This window comes from Peromyscus eremicus, chromosome 1 (genome assembly GCF_949786415.1).
Source record: "Peromyscus eremicus chromosome 1, PerEre_H2_v1, whole genome shotgun sequence".
In the NCBI taxonomy this organism is placed as follows: Eukaryota; Metazoa; Chordata; class Mammalia; order Rodentia; family Cricetidae; genus Peromyscus; species Peromyscus eremicus.
Genome location: NC_081416.1, coordinates 92,054,004 through 92,074,812, shown reverse-complemented (window position 1 = coordinate 92,074,812; position 20,809 = coordinate 92,054,004). Strand labels below are relative to the sequence as shown.

General features: G+C 46.3%; 1 protein-coding gene across 3 annotated transcripts in view; it reads right to left on the bottom strand.

The window, feature by feature from the left end:
- Nucleotides 1-1,842: 1,842 nt before the first annotated feature.
- Nucleotides 1,843-20,809, bottom strand: part of Dennd5a (DENN domain containing 5A) — a 69,299-nt gene continuing 50,332 nt past the window's right edge. Inside the window, exons 12-23 of one of the 3 annotated variants that reach the window (XM_059268957.1) lie at nucleotides 19,717-19,869; nucleotides 17,279-17,363; nucleotides 14,388-14,472; nucleotides 13,850-13,978; nucleotides 9,592-9,713; nucleotides 8,219-8,364; nucleotides 7,534-7,652; nucleotides 7,014-7,195; nucleotides 6,436-6,518; nucleotides 5,640-5,763; nucleotides 4,694-4,862; nucleotides 1,843-2,900 (exon numbers count right to left, since the gene is read on the bottom strand). In XM_059268957.1, the coding sequence (XP_059124940.1) occupies nucleotides 2,717-2,900; nucleotides 4,694-4,862; nucleotides 5,640-5,763; nucleotides 6,436-6,518; nucleotides 7,014-7,195; nucleotides 7,534-7,652; nucleotides 8,219-8,364; nucleotides 9,592-9,713; nucleotides 13,850-13,978; nucleotides 14,388-14,472; nucleotides 17,279-17,363; nucleotides 19,717-19,869 (1,581 nt within the window). In that variant the 3' untranslated portion in view covers nucleotides 1,843-2,716. Of the gene's footprint in view, nucleotides 2,901-4,693; nucleotides 4,863-5,639; nucleotides 5,764-6,435; nucleotides 6,519-7,013; nucleotides 7,196-7,533; nucleotides 7,653-8,218; nucleotides 8,365-9,591; nucleotides 9,714-13,849; nucleotides 13,979-14,387; nucleotides 14,473-17,278; nucleotides 17,364-19,716; nucleotides 19,870-20,809 lie in introns of those variants that run through there. The other 2 variants (XM_059268975.1, XM_059268965.1) reach the window with 2 other exon arrangements.

Below are 20,809 nucleotides of genomic sequence, written 5' to 3'. Positions count from 1 at the left end.
AAAAGACTGGATGTAACACAAGGTAACAGCAACAGTAGACACTGGCACACACCCGACATTTCCTTTATTACATTTACTGTGTGTGTGCGCACATGTGCACACAGAAGCATGCCATAGGGCATGTGTGGAGATCAGAGGATAATTAGCAGGAATCAGTTCTCTCCTACCATATGGGCCCCAGGATTGAACTCAGATCACCAGCAGCAAGTGCCTTTACTGCTGAGCCACATCACCGGTCCATGCCTGACTTATTTAGCCTTTATAGCATCCCTAGGATGCAGACACTATTATTGACCTGTTTCTGTTTCTGAGGTTTGGGGGAATTACACAGCTTGCCCTTGGTCTGAAGCCTATGACCAATGAAATCATTTATTCCAAACACTTACTAGGTTCCTACCATATTGCCAGGCACAATTTAGTGAACAAAGTAAATCAAGTCTCACCTTCATAAAGCTGACACTCAGAATGACCAAATAATGAGTGTAATGCTTGTAAGTAGAGGCAGGAGAAGTGAAGGGACTGACGGGGTCAGTTAGGGCAGGTCTCTCTAAAATCATAAAGCGTGGACCACTCACTCAAACAAGGGACTAGCTGTCAGGAGGGAAAACCACGAGCTAGGGTTAAGACTGCTCTAAGAACCACAAACTACTTATGGGCTGTGTGGCCTTGGGCAAGGAGTTCAACTTTTCCAGGCCTTGGTCTCCTCCCAAACCTGGGATAACCTACACCCGCTTTGCAGAGTGTGTCTGTAAAGCTCCTGGTTTTAGGTGTGCCTGGCTTAGGTTCACAACATGCACACACACAGCTGAGCCTCAGGCTACCTTTCTTAGGGGGCCAGAAATTCTCTTTTTGTACTCTGAAGACATGACCCACCCTCTCCTCTCTTTCCCTCCCCAATGTGCAAAGGAACTGAGGTTTCAATATGCAGCCCGCTCATGCCCCCTGCTGGCAAGACACCACAGTGTGGCTCTCCTGAAGCCTCCTTTTCCTTATCTATTGCAAAAACAGCCCTTGTGCACTCCCCAGCTGCCAGAAAGAGACGGAGATGTCCTCTCTGCCCTGCAGAAGCTCACAGTCCAGGGATGGCCCTGGTATCTGCCAAACTCTAAGAAACTGCAGAGCCATAATCTGAAAATGACAATTGCCTGGGAGGTTGGGGAAGACATCATAGCAGGTGCCTCCTAAAAGTAAACATCACACAATGTACAGGCAGGGGGCAAAGGAAAAGCAGAGAACAGTATATGCAGAACCATGAGAGCACTAAAGAAAGCAATTACTGGTCTGAGGGCTGTATGTGCTCAGGCCATGCTTCCGGAACATTCTGCCAAAGGGGCCTGACTTAAAAATAAACACTTAGCTGGTTGCTGCTAGTGTCCTAAGGCTCTCCCGCTGATACATCTGACACAGCAAACCCTTCACGAGAAAATGGGCTTTTGCACACCACACACACACACACACACACACACACACACACACACAGGGCAGACAAGGCCACCCGTGTTCTATGTTCCCACTCAATCTCCCTACCTTCTAAAGAAATGGCCCAGAATCATCCATCAAGTGACAATCTTTGTAAGCTCTTGCCAAGTCTCCTCCCCCTGTGTAGTGGGAGAACCACCCTCCCACATCCCCTTCTTCAGTTGACTGAATGAGCTATGAAAGCCTTGGGCACCAGGGAGGGAAGGAGGGCCCAAGGACACACACAGGTCCTCAGGGGCATCCTAGGCAGTCCAGAGCCTAGAGATGCAGAGTTTGCAGAGATGCAGAGTTTGGTCCTCAGGCAGGCCACACTGCACTCTCCACAGCCCACACACACATCCATTAAAGCCAGTGACCAGTGAGGTTTGTCTCAGGTGTTTTATTAAGTGGGCCATACTGTAGCTGGTTTCTAAGTTGCAAAACAACATAAATTTAACAGTAATAACATAGCCAGTTAGATTGTGACAAGCTTTTCCTTTTCTTAAAGAGAAAAAAAGAAAAGAAAAACAAATACTTAAAACACACAATGGCAGGTTAAATAAATAAGATAGATGAAGAAAAGACAAGCCTGTTAAAACATGCTCATGTTTACTTCTGTGCAACTTCGTGCCAACAGGAAACATGATTTTCTACATGACAGCGGCACAACGACACGTCCTGGCATGTCTCCTTCCCAAATAATACTGACCAAAAAAAGGGGAAGGCAGGGGAACAGATGTGGGCCGACTGCAGGGCTTGATCAGAGGCACTGCTACGAATCCCTTGATTGGAGCATGGGTTTCCTGCTCGCTCGCTCGCTCGCACACCTGTGCATGGCCCGTGAAAGCCAGGTATTCAGAATAATGTTAATATAGAAAACATTAGTTTAAAAACGATGTGGAATGGCCTCATCGACGTGACGGGGCAGCATGTGGAATAGCCCCACACATGTGTGCAGGCTCAGTCCAGGAGGCCACAGGCTCCCAGTGCGTGGCCGTGCAAGGGAGGGCACCAGCTTCAAAATAAGCAGTGCCAACCTCGCTCCCTCTTCCTGTCACTCTTTCACATGAAAGTGTGTAAAAAGCAGATCAGCAAATAAACTCTAAAATAGATTATTTTTTCCAAAAATCCTCTAGTTTTCTTTTTACAGTAAGTATACATCTCTTCTTGTCCCTTACAAATGCTTAGGTCCCTTTGGGATGAAGAGGCAGAGCTGCAGGAGTCTTTCTGGGTCCTGCTGCTGGCTGGTGCTGGGAGGTCAGATGTCAATGCCCTTCACAAGGGAGGTCTCCAGTGTGATGTTGAATTCTTGCAGGGTCTGCAGCACTCGGATCAAGGAATTGACGAGTGTGTGGTCTTTGATCAGTGCCACGTCCTCATACATGTGTGCAGTGATGGGGCAGTCGGCCAGCAAGGCAATCCAGTGGTGCAGGAGGTGATCTCTGGCAGGGTGGGAGTGAATGGTCCAGGCAGGTCAAAGTGAGGGAAAAGGAAGAAAAACAGGACAAGGCCAAGGGGGATCCTTGAGCTAAGTCTGAAGATGAAGAAGCTGGCACCTCCCCATAGCCCCACTTCCCTCCTAAAGGAGCTTGCCTTCCACTGGGACCTGCTCAGCCTGGAACAACCCAACCCAGTTACCCCTGTCACCTGCCTCTCCCTCCACCTCCTTCATCTCCCCAGATAACCTTAGCACACACCAGTTACAAGGCCGAAGTGAGTACTCCCCACTCCATCAAACACAAGCCCCAGAGCTAACACCACCAGGAAGAAGTGCTAAGACACATGACGTTTCCCAAGTGCCAGTACAGTTGCAAGAGGTTTAGCTTTTGGTTTTGTTGGGGTTTTTTTGTTTTGTTTTGGGTTTTTTTGTTTTTTTGTTTGTTTGTTTTGGTGGCGGGGTTGGGGGGTGGGGGGTGTTGTTTGGTTGGTTGGTTTGGTTTTTCCAGACAGAATTTCTCTATGTATCCCTGGCTGTCCTGGAACTCGCTCTGTAGATCAGGCTGGCCTCAAACTCAAAGACCCATCTGCCTCTGCCTCCCGAGTGCTGGGATTAAAGGTGTGCGCCACCACCACCTGCCAAGGTTTAGTTTTTATGACAGCCCCAGGATATTATTGCCCCCACCTCACAAATGAAGGTGAATAGCTTGTCCAAGATCATAGAAAAGTAAGATGTGCCCAAAGATATGAGCTTGGAAACTCAGGTTCTATAGTCTATTTTTTATTTTTACTTTTTTTCTATGTGTGTGGTATTTTGCCTGCATGTACAACTGTGCACCACCTGTATGCAATGCCAGCAAAGGACAGAAGAGGGTGTTAGATTCTCTAGAACTTTTGTGAGTGCCCATGTGGGTGCTGGGAACCCAACTTGGGTCCTCTCCAAGAGCAAAAGGTACTCCTAACCACTGAACCATCTCTCCAGCATCTTATATTTTACTTTTGTGTTGTGTTGCTCATGATGACCTTGTATTTCTAGGCTCAAGCAATCCTCCTGCCTTAGCTGGGGTTACAGCCATGCAGCACAGTGCTCAGCTTAGAGTCTGTATCTAACCACTCCACCAACTCTCTCCTGCCATCGCCTCCAGTCCTCTTGCCTTCATGCTCTCAATGCTGTCCACTCTGATGCATAAAATCCAGGACATCAGATCCACATTATTTTAGCCTTCTCATGAAACAATGCAGTCGTAATCCAGGAGGAATTTTCTGTCTCAGGTCTTGAAGAGCCCTGCTTCCTCTGGAACGTGCTTCCTAACACTGCCCTTCCCTCACTCTACCTGTCACTTCCTTACACTAAAGCCTCATCTCAGTACCACCTCCTCCTGAAGCCTTCTCTGGACTCTCTCCCCCTAGGGTTTCAGCACATTTTACAAGGTAGTCTGATGGATTCTTGTTACCTTTTGCTTTTTAACATGACAAGTAAACTTCTCAGTTCAGTTTTCTTCCTATCACTCTCTAGAAGGCCTGGGACATCCAAATTTTAATGAAAGAATAACTATATATATTTACTTCCAATTTCCTCAAGGGGTGGTTTTAAATCTTCCCATCAAAATATGGCCTCCGTCTTCCCTAATTCTACACGTTCTCCTTCACAGATCCCCACAAACATGCAGGCTACAGAAGGAATGAACAGCCTAAAGGAGCTCTCCACAGGGGCCTGGGCCATGGCCAGTGCCCCTGCATGACAGCCCTACTGCTGTGATCTGAGTAGTGGCTGCCCTGCACTCTGCCCCTGCAGTACCTGGCTCCCAGGCACACCAGCATCTGAAACTTGCCGTCCTTGCCGATGTTCCGGGGCGTGTTGTTGATCGCAGTGACAAAGCGGCAGAAGTTGCGGGCCCTCGTGTGCCAGTTTTCCTCGGGAACTACGTCATTCTGCTCCAGCGTCTCATAATAGGTTTGTGCTTTCTCTGTGAAAAGCAGAAAAGTTGTGACAATGGTCCCCAAAGCCTGTTCTACAGGTCACTTGCTATGGGACTTTCCAAGCCCGAAAGGCAACTTCAGGAGAATAAAGCAAGTATACTGATATCAGTGAGTATATTAAAAATAATCTCTAGGGCTGGAGAGATGGCTCAGAGGTTAAAAGCACTGGCTGCTCTTCCAGAGGTTCTGAGTTCAGGTCCCAGCAATCACATGGTGGCTCCCAACCATCTATAGTAGGATCTGATGTCTTCTTCTGGCATAAAGGTGTACATGCAGATAGAGCACTCACACACATAAATAAATAAATAAATCTTTTAAAATAAATAAAATAAATAAAAATGACCTCTAGTTACAAAATGTATTTATGTAGCCTTTGGCATAAACATGGTCTTTTCCCCTGGTCTGAAGAGACAAGAAAGCTCTGAGGACTCTCTCCGGGATAAAAAATCCTCCAGTGGGGACCACACAGGGCTTGGGATCCAACACTCTGAACTGTCCTTTTGGATCTATAGGGACAGAAGGTGAGGACTTGGGACAAGCCTGCCTATTCTAGATGAAGGATACTTAGAATTTCTTCTGTCAAGAGCTCATAAAGGATGAGCATGGAGTTGGGGTGCTCCAGGCAATCCTTTCAAGAAAACCAAGGTAAACAAAGAGCAGACCCGAGGGCTGCCTGACCTGCCGTCTACAGCCAGACCACACGATACAGGTAAGACCTCCACAGCTACATGCTTTTCCCACTCTTGAACAACAGACCAGCTCACCCAGGAAATCCCAAATGAAGACATTTTTGAAGAGCCGGGGTGATTTAAATCCATGCTGGAAAGCTTGTTCCAGGGCTGAAACGAGACCACACTCTCCACAAAGCAACAGTGTCAGACTGCCACGCTAAGAAAGAAAACAGGGTGAGTGACAGGCAGATCTCAGCTGAGCTGCCCTTCCACCACTGCATCCCTAAACCCACAGCCAGGCCAGGAAGAAGTCAAAGACCACAAGGCTCTCATCTGTTGTCCAGCACTAACCACAGTGGCCAGCACACTCTTTTGGTGAAGAACTCCTGACAGGCATGTGATGGAGTGGGGTCACACACAGAACATTGCCCAACAGAGCACAAAGCCAGTAGTCATCTTCTGGATAGACACAAGCAAATCCAGAAAATGACAGGAAGAGGCTGGGTTTCCCGGGGGGCCCTAGAGACTCCACTCAGTCATCAACATGGAGGGAAAACAGAACAACTGAGGTAAGGGCTCCTGAGGAAGGCATCTGCCCCATCCCAAAGTAGACTCGGCATATGTTGTACTGGGCTCTGGCTGGGCATGGTAACAATGCTTATAATTCCAGCACTCGGGAGGCGGAGGCAGGAGGACTGTCACAACTCTGAGGCCCGGATGGACTACATAATGAGCTCCAGGCTAGCCTGGGATATCCTAGAAGACCTTGTTGATAACTCTGGACTAGCCACAGCACATGGACCTTGAAGAGCATAACAAGGTTAATTGCAATATTAAGATGACTCCCTCTTACTCAAAAGGCTCTGGGCTGCAGGGCAGGAAGGCTCACCTCTTTCTCAGGTTTATGGAAGTGCTTCACAATGCCATTGACTGCCTCCCCGATGGACTCCTGGATCTGCCCAGTGTTCAGCTCTGAGAAAATCAAGCAGACATCCTTAAGGAATCTCAGAGGTCACCAAGCAGGAGACTGGGGACACAGGAAACAGGCCCATGGGAGAAGCAGGACAGTGGGAACTTAGGAAGCAGAGACTCTTGCCCAACTACTTCTGCAGAGAGAGATTGTCCCAAAATCTTGGGGGGCAAAGTCAAAGCTAGGAGAGCTCTGTCTCTATGCGATCCTGGCCAGGTTTACTTTCCATTTTACTCTGAATTCTTGCTTCCATAAGAGGGCCATGACTTGGCAGTGAATAGGCACCAGGAAGGAGGCAGCCAGAAATGACCCCTCTCCCTGACAGGAACAAAGAAAACATCAGATTCTCCTTCCAGGTCTTCAAGGCAAGAGCCACATACATATGATGATCACGAGAGGAGACGGCTTTGTCAATAGTGGTGGCTCCTAGGGCTGCTCACAGGCTGGGACCAGGACTCACAGACATCTGCCCATTCCCAGACTTTCCTCCTACTTACTGGGCTTGTTGTTGGGCGAGATGGTTACAAGTCTCCGGATGACACTGGGGGACTGCTGCAGGGGCGGAGTCCGGCAAGGCCTCTCATCTACCTCGGGTAGAGAAGTGAGCAGCTCCCCAACCAGCACTCGCTCTAGGCTTCCATCATCCATCCCTTTCCCTAGCCATCGGCCACATGGGAACCTGGAAATAAAGCAATGACCCCTGAGAGCTGCTCATTTCTCCAGCATCCTCCCTTGCTGCTCAGGAGCGCCATCAACAAAGCCAATCCATAGGGACATGTTACAAAACCAGATTAAGGGCTCCCCAGGCTCTCTTTGTCCCACAGTGTATTATCACTGGAACTACCTGAGTGGCTTGGGTGACTTGGGACATGTGTCCAGCAATGTTATACGTGTTTACTTGGTTGGAAACCATCCTGTATCTTTCAAGTGCACAAGGCAAACCTTAAGAGGCTCCTTGAAAAGCTCATACTCAGTCACCACAGACAGCCCTGAGGGTGCACACTCAGAGTCACTCACTTGTAGGTATGTCCTGTGATCTCATTCCTGACCATCACATACTCCACAAGCCATTTGGCATACAGCCCAGAATTATCATGGCCAATCTGGACAGTGGTGAGCTTCCCCAGGTTCTGGCACTGAGTGAATAAAGAAAAGAAGTTAGGTCAGAAAAGCAGGAGGAAAGAGCGGCAATCCTTGAAGGCACAGATGTGACTGGCTGCCTGCTACCTGGCAGGCTCAGCAACTGCAGAAGCAGAGCTCATAGCTCCATCTACCGCCAGACCTGACAGCCCAGAACTGTCTCCCAGGCAGCTCACGGCTGAGAAAGAAGATGCTAGCCTTAGAAAAAGACCAAGGTCTGGGGTCAAGCCACTCCAGAGGTTGGTCCTGAGGCTTAACAAACACCTGTGTGTAACAGCTGAAAGAACTCTGGGGAATTTTCCAATGCCCCACCCCACCCCACTGCCCTAGGACAAGGGAGTACGTGAGTTCTGACAAACTCCTTCCAGCCAGTGACTCCATACAGGATGCAGATTCTTCCCTCAGGGTCAACCCTGTCCTGGCCTCAGACTGTCTCAGAACTGTGCTGACGCATATGGCTGGGAAACAAGGCCTCCTTAACGTCCTGCAGAAAACTCCCACCTCAGCTGCCACAAACTTGAGTCCCCACAGCCTTGGGATAGGACCCCCAGGTAACACATACCTCAAAAGTCATCTCTAGCACATTCCTGGGGATCTGCAGGATCTGTGTTTCACCCAGTTCTCCTGATATACAGATCCATGGGTTGGCGGTGAACATGGAGCCACCCAGCTTCTTGCTTGGGACGATCAAAATGTGGTACGGAATCACTGTTTAGAGAAGCCACAGAGGTACTGGTGGGACTGGAACTCTCCCACACCTGATGGGGGACCCTGACCTGCTCCAGGGTATACTGGCATGACTGCAGCCCCTGCTGTGTGGCTGTCAGCAGAGTTCTGAAGCATCACAATCCCTGACTGCTTCCAACACCAGCCTTGCTCTCACTGTTCCCAGGGTTATCACCCAATAAAAAACGAGCCTATCTGGAGGCTCGGCTTTAAATGTAACCACCTCCTAACTGAATTCCATCTCAGAGTACTTTGCAGTCTCTCGCAAAGTCATGAACCCTAATAACACAACAATAGTGATCTTAGCAGGGTACACAGCTGCCACCTCTCTTCTGCAGTGCACGGAGTGGGAAACAGTTTACCTTGGGTCTTCTAATTGCAGTTCAGTGCTACTCCTACCAAGCCCACAGCCCTAGTGTCTGAGAGGGAAGATCGCCAAAGAGAGAAACAAGAGTGTGAGTTGTAGCAGCAGAGAGTGGCTGGCCAGAGAACTAGCTTTGAAGCCAACTCAAAGGCTACCAAGTAAAGAAAGAATCTTGGCATCAGACAAAGATGAGGCTCCAAGACCTTAGGGTATTTGGAACCCTCCTCCTACGAGAGTTGGGGAGTGAGGCCCAAGGCAGGGACAGGCTCCACTCACAGGAATATGTGAGTTAGGGGCAGAGCTGGCCTGGCCTAAATCACATACTGCCACCTGGAGTTCTTCCTGCTACTTCAGGAAGAGATCTCTCTCTCTCTCTGAGGCTACCACAAATCTGTGATGCTGAGACACCTCCTAGGCCAAAACAAAAGAAAGATTCTTTAGAAGTATGCAGGGTGGAAAGGAAATGTAGCTCCCTGGCATACTGTTATGTCTGTCCTTCAGCTCCAAGAGCAGTGATTGGAACAACACTGTCGTGAGAAGAGAAAGCTCAGAGAAAACAGCCATCAAGAAGGAACTGTACCTAATCCCTTACTTCTTCCATAGACACACAAGGTAAACAGAAAAGACAAGGGAAGCCAGGCATGGAGGTGTATACCAGTACTTGGGAGGCAGAGGCAGGAGGACTGTCATGAGTTTGGTTTTGACGCCAGTTTGGCTACACAGTGACACTCTTCTTAAAAATTAAAAAACAAGGAAATAAAGAACAAAGGAGGCAGCCAGCCTGGGTAGGTTTAAAAAGCCTGGCTAGAGCAGGCCAGCAGGGAGCGGAGGAGAGAGCTACTCACAGATGGTTGTGAAGACGTTGGTGAAGCAGAAGTAGTCCACTGCATTGAAGGAGAGCAGGTGATAGAGGAACTGCTCCTTCTCGTCATCACAGCGCAGGAAGGCATAACGCTTGTACAGCTTCCTGTTAGCAGGAGGCAAGACATCAACACATCAATCCCCAGCCAAGAGGAGAGGAACGAAGCTAAGCGTGCTCACTTCCACAAGCAGATGGGTAAGGGAAGCACGAGATGTCAAGCCTCAAGCTTCTTAGGATCACTTTGTAAAGTTTGAAAACTAGCCAGTCTGCTGAGGCTAGAGGAAAAGGGCTTAAGCTGCAGCAGGTCCAACAAAAACATAAGCTGATGTTACGATACTGTCCCATGGGACAGGTCATGGAATCTCCTTTTCTAAACCAAGGGCTGGTCTGCAGTCCATCAGAGATAACATAGACACTGTTGGCACGAGGTCTGTGGTGACCATTCATTACCAGGCCATATCTCAAAGCCTTCCTGAGAGCTGTGAGTCAGAACACTGCATTCCAGAGGTGATGCAGAGTAGGCTCCTGATCCTACCTCAGACCCAGCTTGCAGATAAGAGTCAGCACACCAAAGGCCAATTCCTTTGCCTAATTCTAGGCCCTCTGTGGCTTGACAACAATACTTTCCATAGAAAAGGGGACACTGAGAGCAGTGTTCAGGCCCTTGTCAAAGAGAAATACAGAGAAAAAGAAGACAACTATTCTAGTTGCCCATACTAAAATCCCCACCAGCCAGAGAAGGATATAAAGTGCCTTACCCACAGGTCCTAAAAAGGGAAGAGCTTGTCCTCAAATACACTGATAGAATAAACTGGTAAGTGCCAATAAGCATAATGAGTTACTAGATGAAAGGCTCTTTCTGGGAATTTAAAGAACAGTGAACTTTTAGTCCTGTAATGTTTTCTAGATCATGAGGGATCTAGAGGACAGCATAACACCAGACAGATGTTCTAAGTCACAGGAAAAGAATGTGTAGAAATCAGGGTGGTTAGAGTTGAGAGCCCAGAAATGATCAGGTAGCAGTAGGACTGGAAAGTTAGGCTAGAACAAAACAAAGGAAGGCCCTACACCCTCAGGCTAAAGACTTGCAATTTGCTTTGTTAAGTAATGGGTTTCTGCATTGTGCCCTAGAGGTATGGCCAATGCTAGGAAATTTAGTTGGTGTAGTGGGAGGCTGAAAAGAGAATGATGACTAAAATAAAACAGAGCAGGAAAAACCAAGGAGCCAGAGAAAGGGGGAGCTAAGGACTCAGCCTCTTTAGAGGGAGCAGAACAGCGGGATCAAAACTGACTCTATTCTGGATTGTGGATGTTGGGGGAGAGTGGGGAAGATGTTAAGATTCTCATAGAGAACAGTAAGGACATTGCCAACTGTAAGGAAGTTAACTATGTGATGTGAAGCCTGCTTTTATTCTCTCCAAACTACTCTTAAGGTCTGAAAGACAATAAATACAGGACTAGAGCTCAGAAGAATGGTCAGGGCTAGAGCTTCAGAGATGGGAGTCACCTGCTCAAAGGTGACTGAAGTCACGAGTGGATGAGATCATCAGGTGAGGGAGAGCAAGTAAGACAGAGACAAAGAAATGGCACATATGCAGAGGCCACAACATCCTGCAAAGAGCAGGGGGAGAAAGGGAGCAGGAGGCAGGTGGTGAGATGCTCAGGGAGTAAAAGGTCCTGCTGCCAAGTCTGAAGTCTGAATTCCACCCTGAGACCTCCATGGTGAAAGGACAAAACTAATACCCAAGAGCTGTCCTCTGACCTACACACACACACACACACACATGCACAGACACACTGGCACAGTAAATGAATACTGCAATTTTTTAAAGGAGTTAAAAAAGAGAGCGGAAGGGTAATTGCAGCCTTACAACATCACACAGCAGTTTCAAGATAAAGGAAGCTCTACACAGCAGCAGGGAGAGGTCAAGGTAAGGGGAACACTATACACCAGCAGGAGTCACCATGGAGAGGTCAAGGTAAGGGGGACACTACACACCAGAAGGAGTCATCACGGAGAGGTCAAGGTAAGGGGGGACACTATACACCAGCAGGAGTCACCATGGAGAGGTCAAGGTAAGAGGAACACTATACACCAGAAGGAGTCATCATGGAGAGGTCAAGGTAAGGGGGGACACTATACACCAGCAGGAGTCACCATGGAGAGGTCAAGGTAAGGGGGACACTATACACCAACAGCAGGAGTCACCATGGAGAGGTCAAGGTATGGGGGGACACTATACACCAGCAGGAGTCCCCATGATCAAGGTAAGGGGGACACTATACACCAGCAGCAGGAGTCACCATGGAGAGGTCAAGGAGATCTGGACTCACAACAGGGGTGCTAATTTGTTCCTCTAGTTTATGGCTCAATGAATTTCATGAACATGAGGCCCCCTCCACCTTCTTCAGTCTCCACGCTACCAACAGTCTTAGGAGCTGGCTGAAAATGAATGCCAGAGGTTAAAGAACAGTCTGTCAAGCCTGACTCTTCCAAGACAGTGGTTCCTGCCCAGGCAGCTAGGCACACAGTTTACAGACACTGGTTGATTCCTTCTAGATACGAAGCAACACACTAGACCCGCACTGGAAAAGCACACAGTTCACCTTCTCAATGTAAGCAAACTGTCATAAGCAGCACACGAATAGATAAGGCAGCATTTAAGTGGTAAAGGAGGGCCAACAAATGCTGTAGCAAATGCCTGCCTGGAGAACAAAGAACTCCGGGAAAGAAAACTTCTGACGAGGTCCTAAAGCAATTGGTAGATGGAGAGAGACGGGGCCACACAGGTGAAAAGGGACAACTGCAGACAGCTGACAAGGAGGGACACGGCATGGCTGATGCTGAGTAAACGGGCGAAAAGATGAGGCTACAGGACGCAGGAGCTATGGATTGGGCATGGTTTGGCTAAACTCCCTGAAAGGCCTATGTGCTGGAAGTTTGGGCCCAAGTGTGGTGATACTGAGACAGAGTCCTCAAGTCGGACCTAAAGAAGGTAACTGTGTCAGAGGAGCACTGCTCTCAGCAGGCAGTAACATTGGCCTTTGGAGTGAGTTCTCATCAGAGCAGCAGATTGTCATAAACCGAGACCACTCCATGCACTGTGTCCCTTCTACATGTGGTGATGACCTTTCTATGCTGTGATGTAACCAAGGAAGCCCTTGCCACAATTCAAAGATGTGACTGCCTGACCTTGAACTTCCAGCATCCCATTTACTGTAAGATAAGTAAATCTTTTTTTCTTTATATAGTATCCAACATTGGGTATTCTGTTGTAGCAATGCCAAATGGGCTAATACCAAGGGACTATGCTTAATGTAGTACTCTCTTCTCTTTCTTCCTATCTGTGGAAGCAAATCTCATTTTCTAGTTACTGGAGTAGTTTAAGGATCAGAACATTGGGTAAGAAAGTACTGTATACTGAGTGAATTTTAAGCTAATGTCCTCTAATAGGGCTATGGTTTAAAAAAACAAACAAGATTAGGGCTGAAGACTTACTAGCTAAGTAGTACAACATTTGCCTCACATGTATGATGTCCTTAATCCCTAACACCACCACCACCACCAAAAAAAAAAGGGAGAGCGAGCGAGCCAGATGTGCTGTATCTGAAAGGACGCAGAGGAGTCATGTGAGAGCCAGAGAAAGAAGGACCTCTCATCCCTTGGTTTAGAACAATCCAGGGGAGGGGGAGAGGTCACAGATGGATGGACAGGGTCTGCAGAGTTGGTGGCTCTGGGAAGTGTAAGCACCTTGGACTCCCTCCCTATCCTAGTGGGAGGTTTAGAGGGAGGTTCTAGAGGGCTAGCTGAAAGTTTTGAGAAGGCCCAGTCAAAGAAGAAGAAAGGTAACTGGCTGTTCTAGGTTGACCTGAGGCTCAGGAGAGAAGAGATAACGGGGTAGGTAACTCAGAAGTTCCCTTTTAATTCTCCAACCCTTTGCTTCTCGGGACAGGAAAGAAACAGAAGAAAAAATGCCTCATGACCAGAAGGCTCCAGGAAGGAGAGGAGGACCCACTGGGTTAGACGTGCAGACTGCAAGGAGGGAGCAGAAGGCAGAAGTACAGCTCTGCTGTTGGGGGAGGAGGGGACACTGCAGGACTCGTCCCAGCCTCAGTCTGACTGCATGCTGCTGCAGTAACGTGCTGCCACAGTAACACGCTGCATCTCCCTTCCCACCCCCAGATTCTGGTCTCCCTGCCAACCCTGGAGCTCTGGTCTACTCCCAGTCGAGTGGCCTTACTTGGTGAGCTCGTGGTCTGAAAGAAGCTGCTTCAGGTGTCTGGAGAGTAACTTCTTCTCCATGGACAGTCGAACCCATGCTCTGGCCTTGCCCACATCAGTTTTGATTTCCCCAATATTCTGGATGTGCCTAAGGGAAAAAGTGTAAGGTAGAGTAGGAAAGGAACTCACTGTCTTAGCCTCACCTGTGAGCCAAAGAAGTGCACAAGACAGCCCTACCCACCCTGGGAGAGTCACTCTCACTGTTCCACGTGGCTTTGGGAGAAAGAACAGAGAGTACAGGGTTCAACAAACCAGGCTAATCCCAAGCCCTGGGACGGTGAGATGCTCTCCTGTGCTCTCTCCTGGTGTAGTTCACCAAAATGCCAGGAAAGCCACCTTTTTATAAACTATACAAAGACTAGTAATGAAGACTTCCTAATTAGCTGGGTTAGCTGAAATGCTTTACCAGCCACCAAGATCTTGTGGGCTGAGTGTCATACCCAAGCAACACCTGAGACAAGACTTTAATGCTAATTCACAAATGAATACAGACGGACCTCATATCCTGAATTAGGGAGATCCTCAGGGGAGACATGACGGCACTGGCATCAGACTTTCTCCGTTCTGAATCAAGAATTATTCCTGGAACAACAAAGATGGTCATCTCCAAAGAAACCTGAGTATCCAAATAGCTAACTCTCTCACATGTCAAATCACAAATTCCTACAGCAAACAGTTGGTTACATCATTAATACCTTAAGCAGTCACTCACAAATATTCTTAAGTTTCCAACAGAGATCAGATTTAAACTTTTGCATATTATTTAATTCTTGAATAATTTGTAAGATAAGCCAATAAAGGTACAGTCTTCCCACTTAACAGAGTGAGACACAGCAAAGCTGATTTTGTGGCAGAAGGGACTTGAGCACAGATATGGCAGAGGGAGGCAGATCTCTGAGTTCGAGGCCAGTCTGGTCTACAGAGTGAGGTACAGGACAGCCAGGGCTACACAGAGAAGTCCTGTCTCGAAAAACCAGAAAAAAAAAAAAAAGAATAGCCGTAAACTCTCTCTGTATAAAGAGAGTTGTAAAGGAGCCAGTATACCTATGGAAAGAAAACAGGGACAGCATGAAGGACCCTATAGGGGTAGATAAAGGTCTGCAACCTAGACTTTTTCATTAATTTTTTTGCATGATCTTATAACAATCCTGTTCCTTTTTCTGATAAAGTAAAATGGCTGGACTAGATGGTCCCCGGAGTCTCTACAAACTACAGGTTGTATTTGTTTTTGTTTTGTTTTGTTTTGCAGGGTGGAGATGGATCTAGAAAGAAGGCTAAGCAGTTAAGAGCACTGGTTGCTCTTCTAGAGGACCTGTTGTTTTTAATAAAATCTCAATTGTTCTATTTTACCAATAAAGACTTGGAGCCAGATGCTGGGGTGAAAACCTGCTAGCTCCAAGAGGCAGAGAAAGCACCCTGCTGATCTCCTCCACCAAGGTCCTAGAAGCCTCCCATCTTCTCCTACACCACAACTCTCCTCAAACTCAACGTCCCTCCCTTCTCTTTCTGTGCATCTCTCTCGCTGTCCTCCTGACTCCCCCTTACTCTCGAGGGCTTTTCCTTAACAATCCTATGTTCTGACTCCCACGCAACCTAAGTCAGAAGCCCATTTTTTAGTAAAAGGGAGACCTGTAGGGTCCTGACCCCCGTTTTGGGTAACTGTTGCCTTGCTTGCTGACCTTGACCTTGATATCTTCCCTATGCTAATTCCCTGCCGGGTTCCACCCTCCTGAATGCTTAAGGGAAGTTCTTTGTCTGTGTATCCTGCATATTGGGCGTTAACAGCTTAGATGCAAGATTGTAAAACATCGGTAGTGAACTTCTGCCCTCTGGGGCTCTCCCATTGTGCTGTAAGCCTGTATTTAAGACCACCTCCCTCCTTCAATAAACAGCATTCCGCATTAAATAAATAAAAAATAAATAAATAAAAATAAATTAAATAAATAAATAAATAAAAAGAAGTATGCACATTAAAAAAAAAAAAATCCTATGTTCACTTCCTGTCAACTACTTGCTTGCTCTGACTCTTGACCTATGGTTGATTTTATTTAATCCTGTTTACAATATTCAAGCAGAAAGCTCTTGGATTAAAGTAGTGTGCTAGGACTGAGCCACACCATAACTAGAAACAGGTTTTTCCAGTAAATAATGCAATCTCAAGGTTCACAGTGTGAACAGATGATCCTGTAACAAGAACGAGGGTTTAATTCCCAGCACCCACATGATGGCTCACAACTGGCTCTAACTCCAGTTCCAGGAGACACAATGCCCTGTTCTGGTCTTCATGGGTACCAAGGCATGTACGTGGTGCACATACACACATGCAGGCAAAATACTCATACATAATTTATAATAAGAGAAATAAATTAAAAGTTTTTAAAATCAACTCCAGTATTTTTAGCACTGCTGGTGAATGAACCCAGGACACTCAGCATGCCACAGGCTCTATCACTGAGCAGCTACCCTAGTCTGACATTTTTATTAAATTAGAAACAGAAAGGAAGTATAAAGGTTTGTTCATACTAGGCTCTTCACTTGAGTTCCAAGGAAGGACACTGAATTGACTAGTAGAATAATTTCCATGCCCATGTCAGAGAAATAAAAGATGCTAAGAACAGCTTCCTGCAAATACCAGGACCATAGTAAAACCCAATTTCATTTTTCTTTCATTTACAGCCCATTCTGAAGCCAAACTAGGATGCTTACTTTACTAATCAAAAGGGTCTAGAACAGATAAGGAAAGCAAACCTGTGGTGCAGCTGATGCTCTGTGTTTCAGTAAGCCCATGGCGGCTCCAGTGTTTTTTCTTTTTTAAGATTTATTTTAATTTGTGTGTGTATGGGGGGGGGGGGGGGCACTGTGTGTTTGAGTATCCATGGAGACCAGAAGAGGATGTCTGATCCCCTAGGGATCTAGTTACAGCTTTGATCTACCTCACATTGGTGCTGAGAACTGAACTCTAATCCTGTGCAACAATGAGCGTTTTTTATAAAAAAAATTTAATTTTTCTTTTATGTGTATAAGTGCCTTGCCTACATGTCTGTATGTATGCGTACTGCATTCATACCCGGCAAAAGAAGGGTGTAGGGTCCCTCAGAACTAGAGCCACAAATGCTGTGAGCAACCATGTGGGTTCTGGGAATCCAACCCAGGCCCTCTGGAAGAATAGCAGGTATTCCTAACCACTGAGCCATCTCTCTCCAACCCCACAACAAACAGTCTTTAACTACTAAGCTGAGATCTCTCCAGCCAGGTGACTTTATTTTTAAAACAGAAAACATTCAAAGCCAAAGCATCACTGGCCTGGACAGGGAATTCAAGATCATTATAGCGAGGGGCAGGGAAGTAAGCTGAGACATTCTCTGCACATGTGAAGAGATGGCCTTACCTGAGGTACTGAGGCTTCCTGATGTGAGTTTTCTCTGCCGGTTTTCCTGATAATGTAACAGGTGAGACCACAAGGCTGATTTCCCCTGGAACCAATGGGAGGAATGAACAGCTATTATGATACTCACTATGCAAACATCAGCTTTTGCTAAAAATATCTGTGCTGTGTCTGGTTTCAATTCCCTCAAATACACACAATGTACATAAATACATCTTCTACTAAAATACAGGAAAAACAGAATGGAAGAGAACAAAAAGCTGAAATGGTTCCCAACTAGAATACAAAGGAGATGGGATATGCCCAAAAGGGCATGGAAGAGATCATGAATAAGGAAGTAAAAGGCAATCTCTAAATGCTCTAGTGGAGAAAGGTCACCTCTTGCCCACAGAAACATATATCTAGCCTATGAGAGTCTATAAACAGCTTCTAAACTTCCAATTATATTTAAAAGCATCCTTGCCCTTAGTTGCAGGCTGGGATGAATAAGCCAGGCTGGCCTCAAACCCACAGAGATCTTCTTGTCTCTGCCTCCTGAGTGCTGGAATTAAATTATGTGCCACCACACCCAGCTTCCACTTGGTTTTTTTGTTTGGTTTGGTTTTTTGAGACAGGCTCTCTCTGTGAAACAGTCCTCACTGTCCTGGTACTCACTCTGTAGAGCAGGCTGGCCTCAAACTCAAAAAGAACTGCCTGTCTCTGTCTCCCAAGTGCTGGGATTAAGGGCATGTGCCACCACTGCCTGGCCCCATCTTGTTTTTTTAAGACAGGTTCTTTCATTGGCCTGGAATTCATCAAGTACTTACTGGCTGTCCATTGAGCGCCACCCCCCCTTTCATGAGCACTCAACACCATTAGCTTTTTTACATGAGTTCTGGAGACAGGCCTCGGGTCCTCATGCTTGTACAGCATGCATTTTACCAACTGAGCCATCTCCCTAGACCTCATAACTATCACAGATGATAAAAATTTCAGATTCATGCTGATGTCCCTATGTGGTTGATAAAAAATATAGTATGCATTATGTTAGTAACAGTATTTATAATAATCTTACAAAGTCTTTTAGTTTTATATTTAACGAAAGGAATAATGACAGATGCTATCATAACTTAGCACTGTTAAATGTCTAAACTAGAGTATCTTAGTGCTGTGGATGTGGCTCAGCTGGTAGTGTGCTTGCCTAGCAGACAGCAAGCCAGTACCATATAAATCCCCAATGTAGCAGTCCATGCCTATGATTTCTACACTCCAGAGGTAGAGGCATCAGGATCAGAAATTCAAGGACAGCAAGGGCTACACAGAGAAACGCTGTTTCAAAAAGAAAATTTAAAAAAGGCTGGGCCTTGGTGGCACACAACCTTTAATCCCAGCATTTAGGAGGCAGAGGCAGGTGGATCTCTGAGTTTGAGGGCAGCCTGGTCTACAGAGTGAGTTCTAGGACAGCTACAGCTACACAGAGAAACCTTTTCTCAAAAAACAACAATGTCCCCTAAAAAAATTAAGTAACTAAAGGGCTGGGGATACAGATCAAATGGTGGAGTGCTTGCTTAGTACACATGAAACCCTGGATTGGACACCTAGCATTGCACAAACCAGGTGTGTACATGTCTGTAATAGCACTTAGGAGGTGGAGGCAGGAGGATCAGGAGTTCAAGGTTATTCTTGAATACATATGGATTTCAAAGCCAGCCTGGGCTACATGAGACCTTGCTTCAAAACAAGTACATGAAAATAAAAGATGCTACTTTGACTCCCACTTGAAAGTATATCACTGAAATAAAGAAATTCTTTGAATATTACGTGGGAAAAACAAAACAAAACACTCAACTCCTCAGAGATCTCTCTCAGATCTTCAGATGATTAACCCTCAATGAGAGCCTCATTTCTACTAGGGCTGTAAAATCAGCCATGGCTGGTGCTTCCTGAACTCAGGCTCTCCTGTTCTACCTTCAGACACACCCCAATAGCTAGAGAATCCATCAAACTGACCTGCAACTTACTCCCAAGAAAGATGCCATTTTTAAAAGTTTGAAAAACACAGATGTATAAAGTTTATTTATAAGAAAAAACAAAAACCCTGAACTCACATTTGTTTAGCTGTTTCATGACTCATTCTGGAAGCACTCTGTTCACCTTTAAAGCCAGCCAGCTAGCTAGATAACATGGGGCAGCAGTTCTCAAGTTGTGGGTCAAGACCCCTTGGAGGGGAAATCAAATGACCCTTTCACAGGGGTCAAATATCAGATATTCTGCATATCAGATATTTATATACGATTCATAACAGTAGCAAAATTATCCTTATGAAGTTGCAACAAAAATAATTTTATAGTTGGGGGTCACTACAACATGAGGAACTGTATTAAAGGGCTACAGTGTTAGTAAGGTTGAGAACCACTGGTATGGGGAAACTAGTAAGTGAAACCAGAAGCTAGACCCATTACCTGTTTCACTTGTAGCCCATGGCTCCAGATCCTTTCCAGAAGGTCACAGAGGCTGGCAATCAAGGTGTTCTCTTCCACACCAGTGATGTTCACCTCTCCGTGCCCCAGCTCCACAGCCTCTCGGCCCATTTTCTCCACCAGCATCCTCTTGGTCTAGGAATGGATAAGTAGGATAGATCCCCACAGTGAGTAGGACCACACACAATTGCAGAGGGCTGTGGTAGCCTGCAAGGCATATGTGCTGGGCAGGGAAGGACAAGATGAAGAGGCCCCAGGGACAGTGTATTTACAGACATACAGGTCAGATTAGAGGGAGTGCAAGCTTTCAAAGTCCAGGTAAGAAGGTGGTAAAAACACAGCATGTAACCCTAGCAAGGGATTTCATCACTCTGGAGTCAAGCCTTTGCCTTTATGAGATGAAAAGAATTGAATAAAGTCCTTTGCTCATGCTCACCTCTGATATTCTCCCATTCTCATTGCTTAAATAAATGTACTGAATAAACCTTCAAGTACACATATAACCTTGAAATAACCCTCAAGGAGACACAAAGTTATTGAGTATAATTTCAGGTAAAAATCTGCAAATGCTTATTGTAAATATGTAACATCATCATCAATGTCAAAGATGATTGAGGAACATGCAATCTTTCAAGAAATGTATCAACAATGTTCTTGATGACAGGAAAGGAAACATTATATGGGAAAATCACAAGTGACTCAGAATGAACTGTCAATTTAAAAAAAAATTTTAACTTAGGGGCTGGAAAAAAAAAAAAACAGCTCAGGGTTAAGAACCTGTGCTGCTCCTGTAAGAGGCTTGGGCTCAGTTCCAGAACCTACCCTGGCAGATCTCAAGCTCCAGGAGACCTGACACCCTCTTCTGGCCTCTGAGGGCAGTTGCATTCAAGTACATAGAATCACAGAGATGCACACGCATAATTAAAAAAATAAAATCCTGGGCTGAAGAGTTGGCTTAGTGGTTAAGAGCACTTGTTCTTGCAAAGGACCCAGGTTCAATTCCCAGTACCCACATGGAGGCTCGCCACTTCTTTAGGCACCAGGTGTGCATGTGGGACACAGATAAATGCAGTTA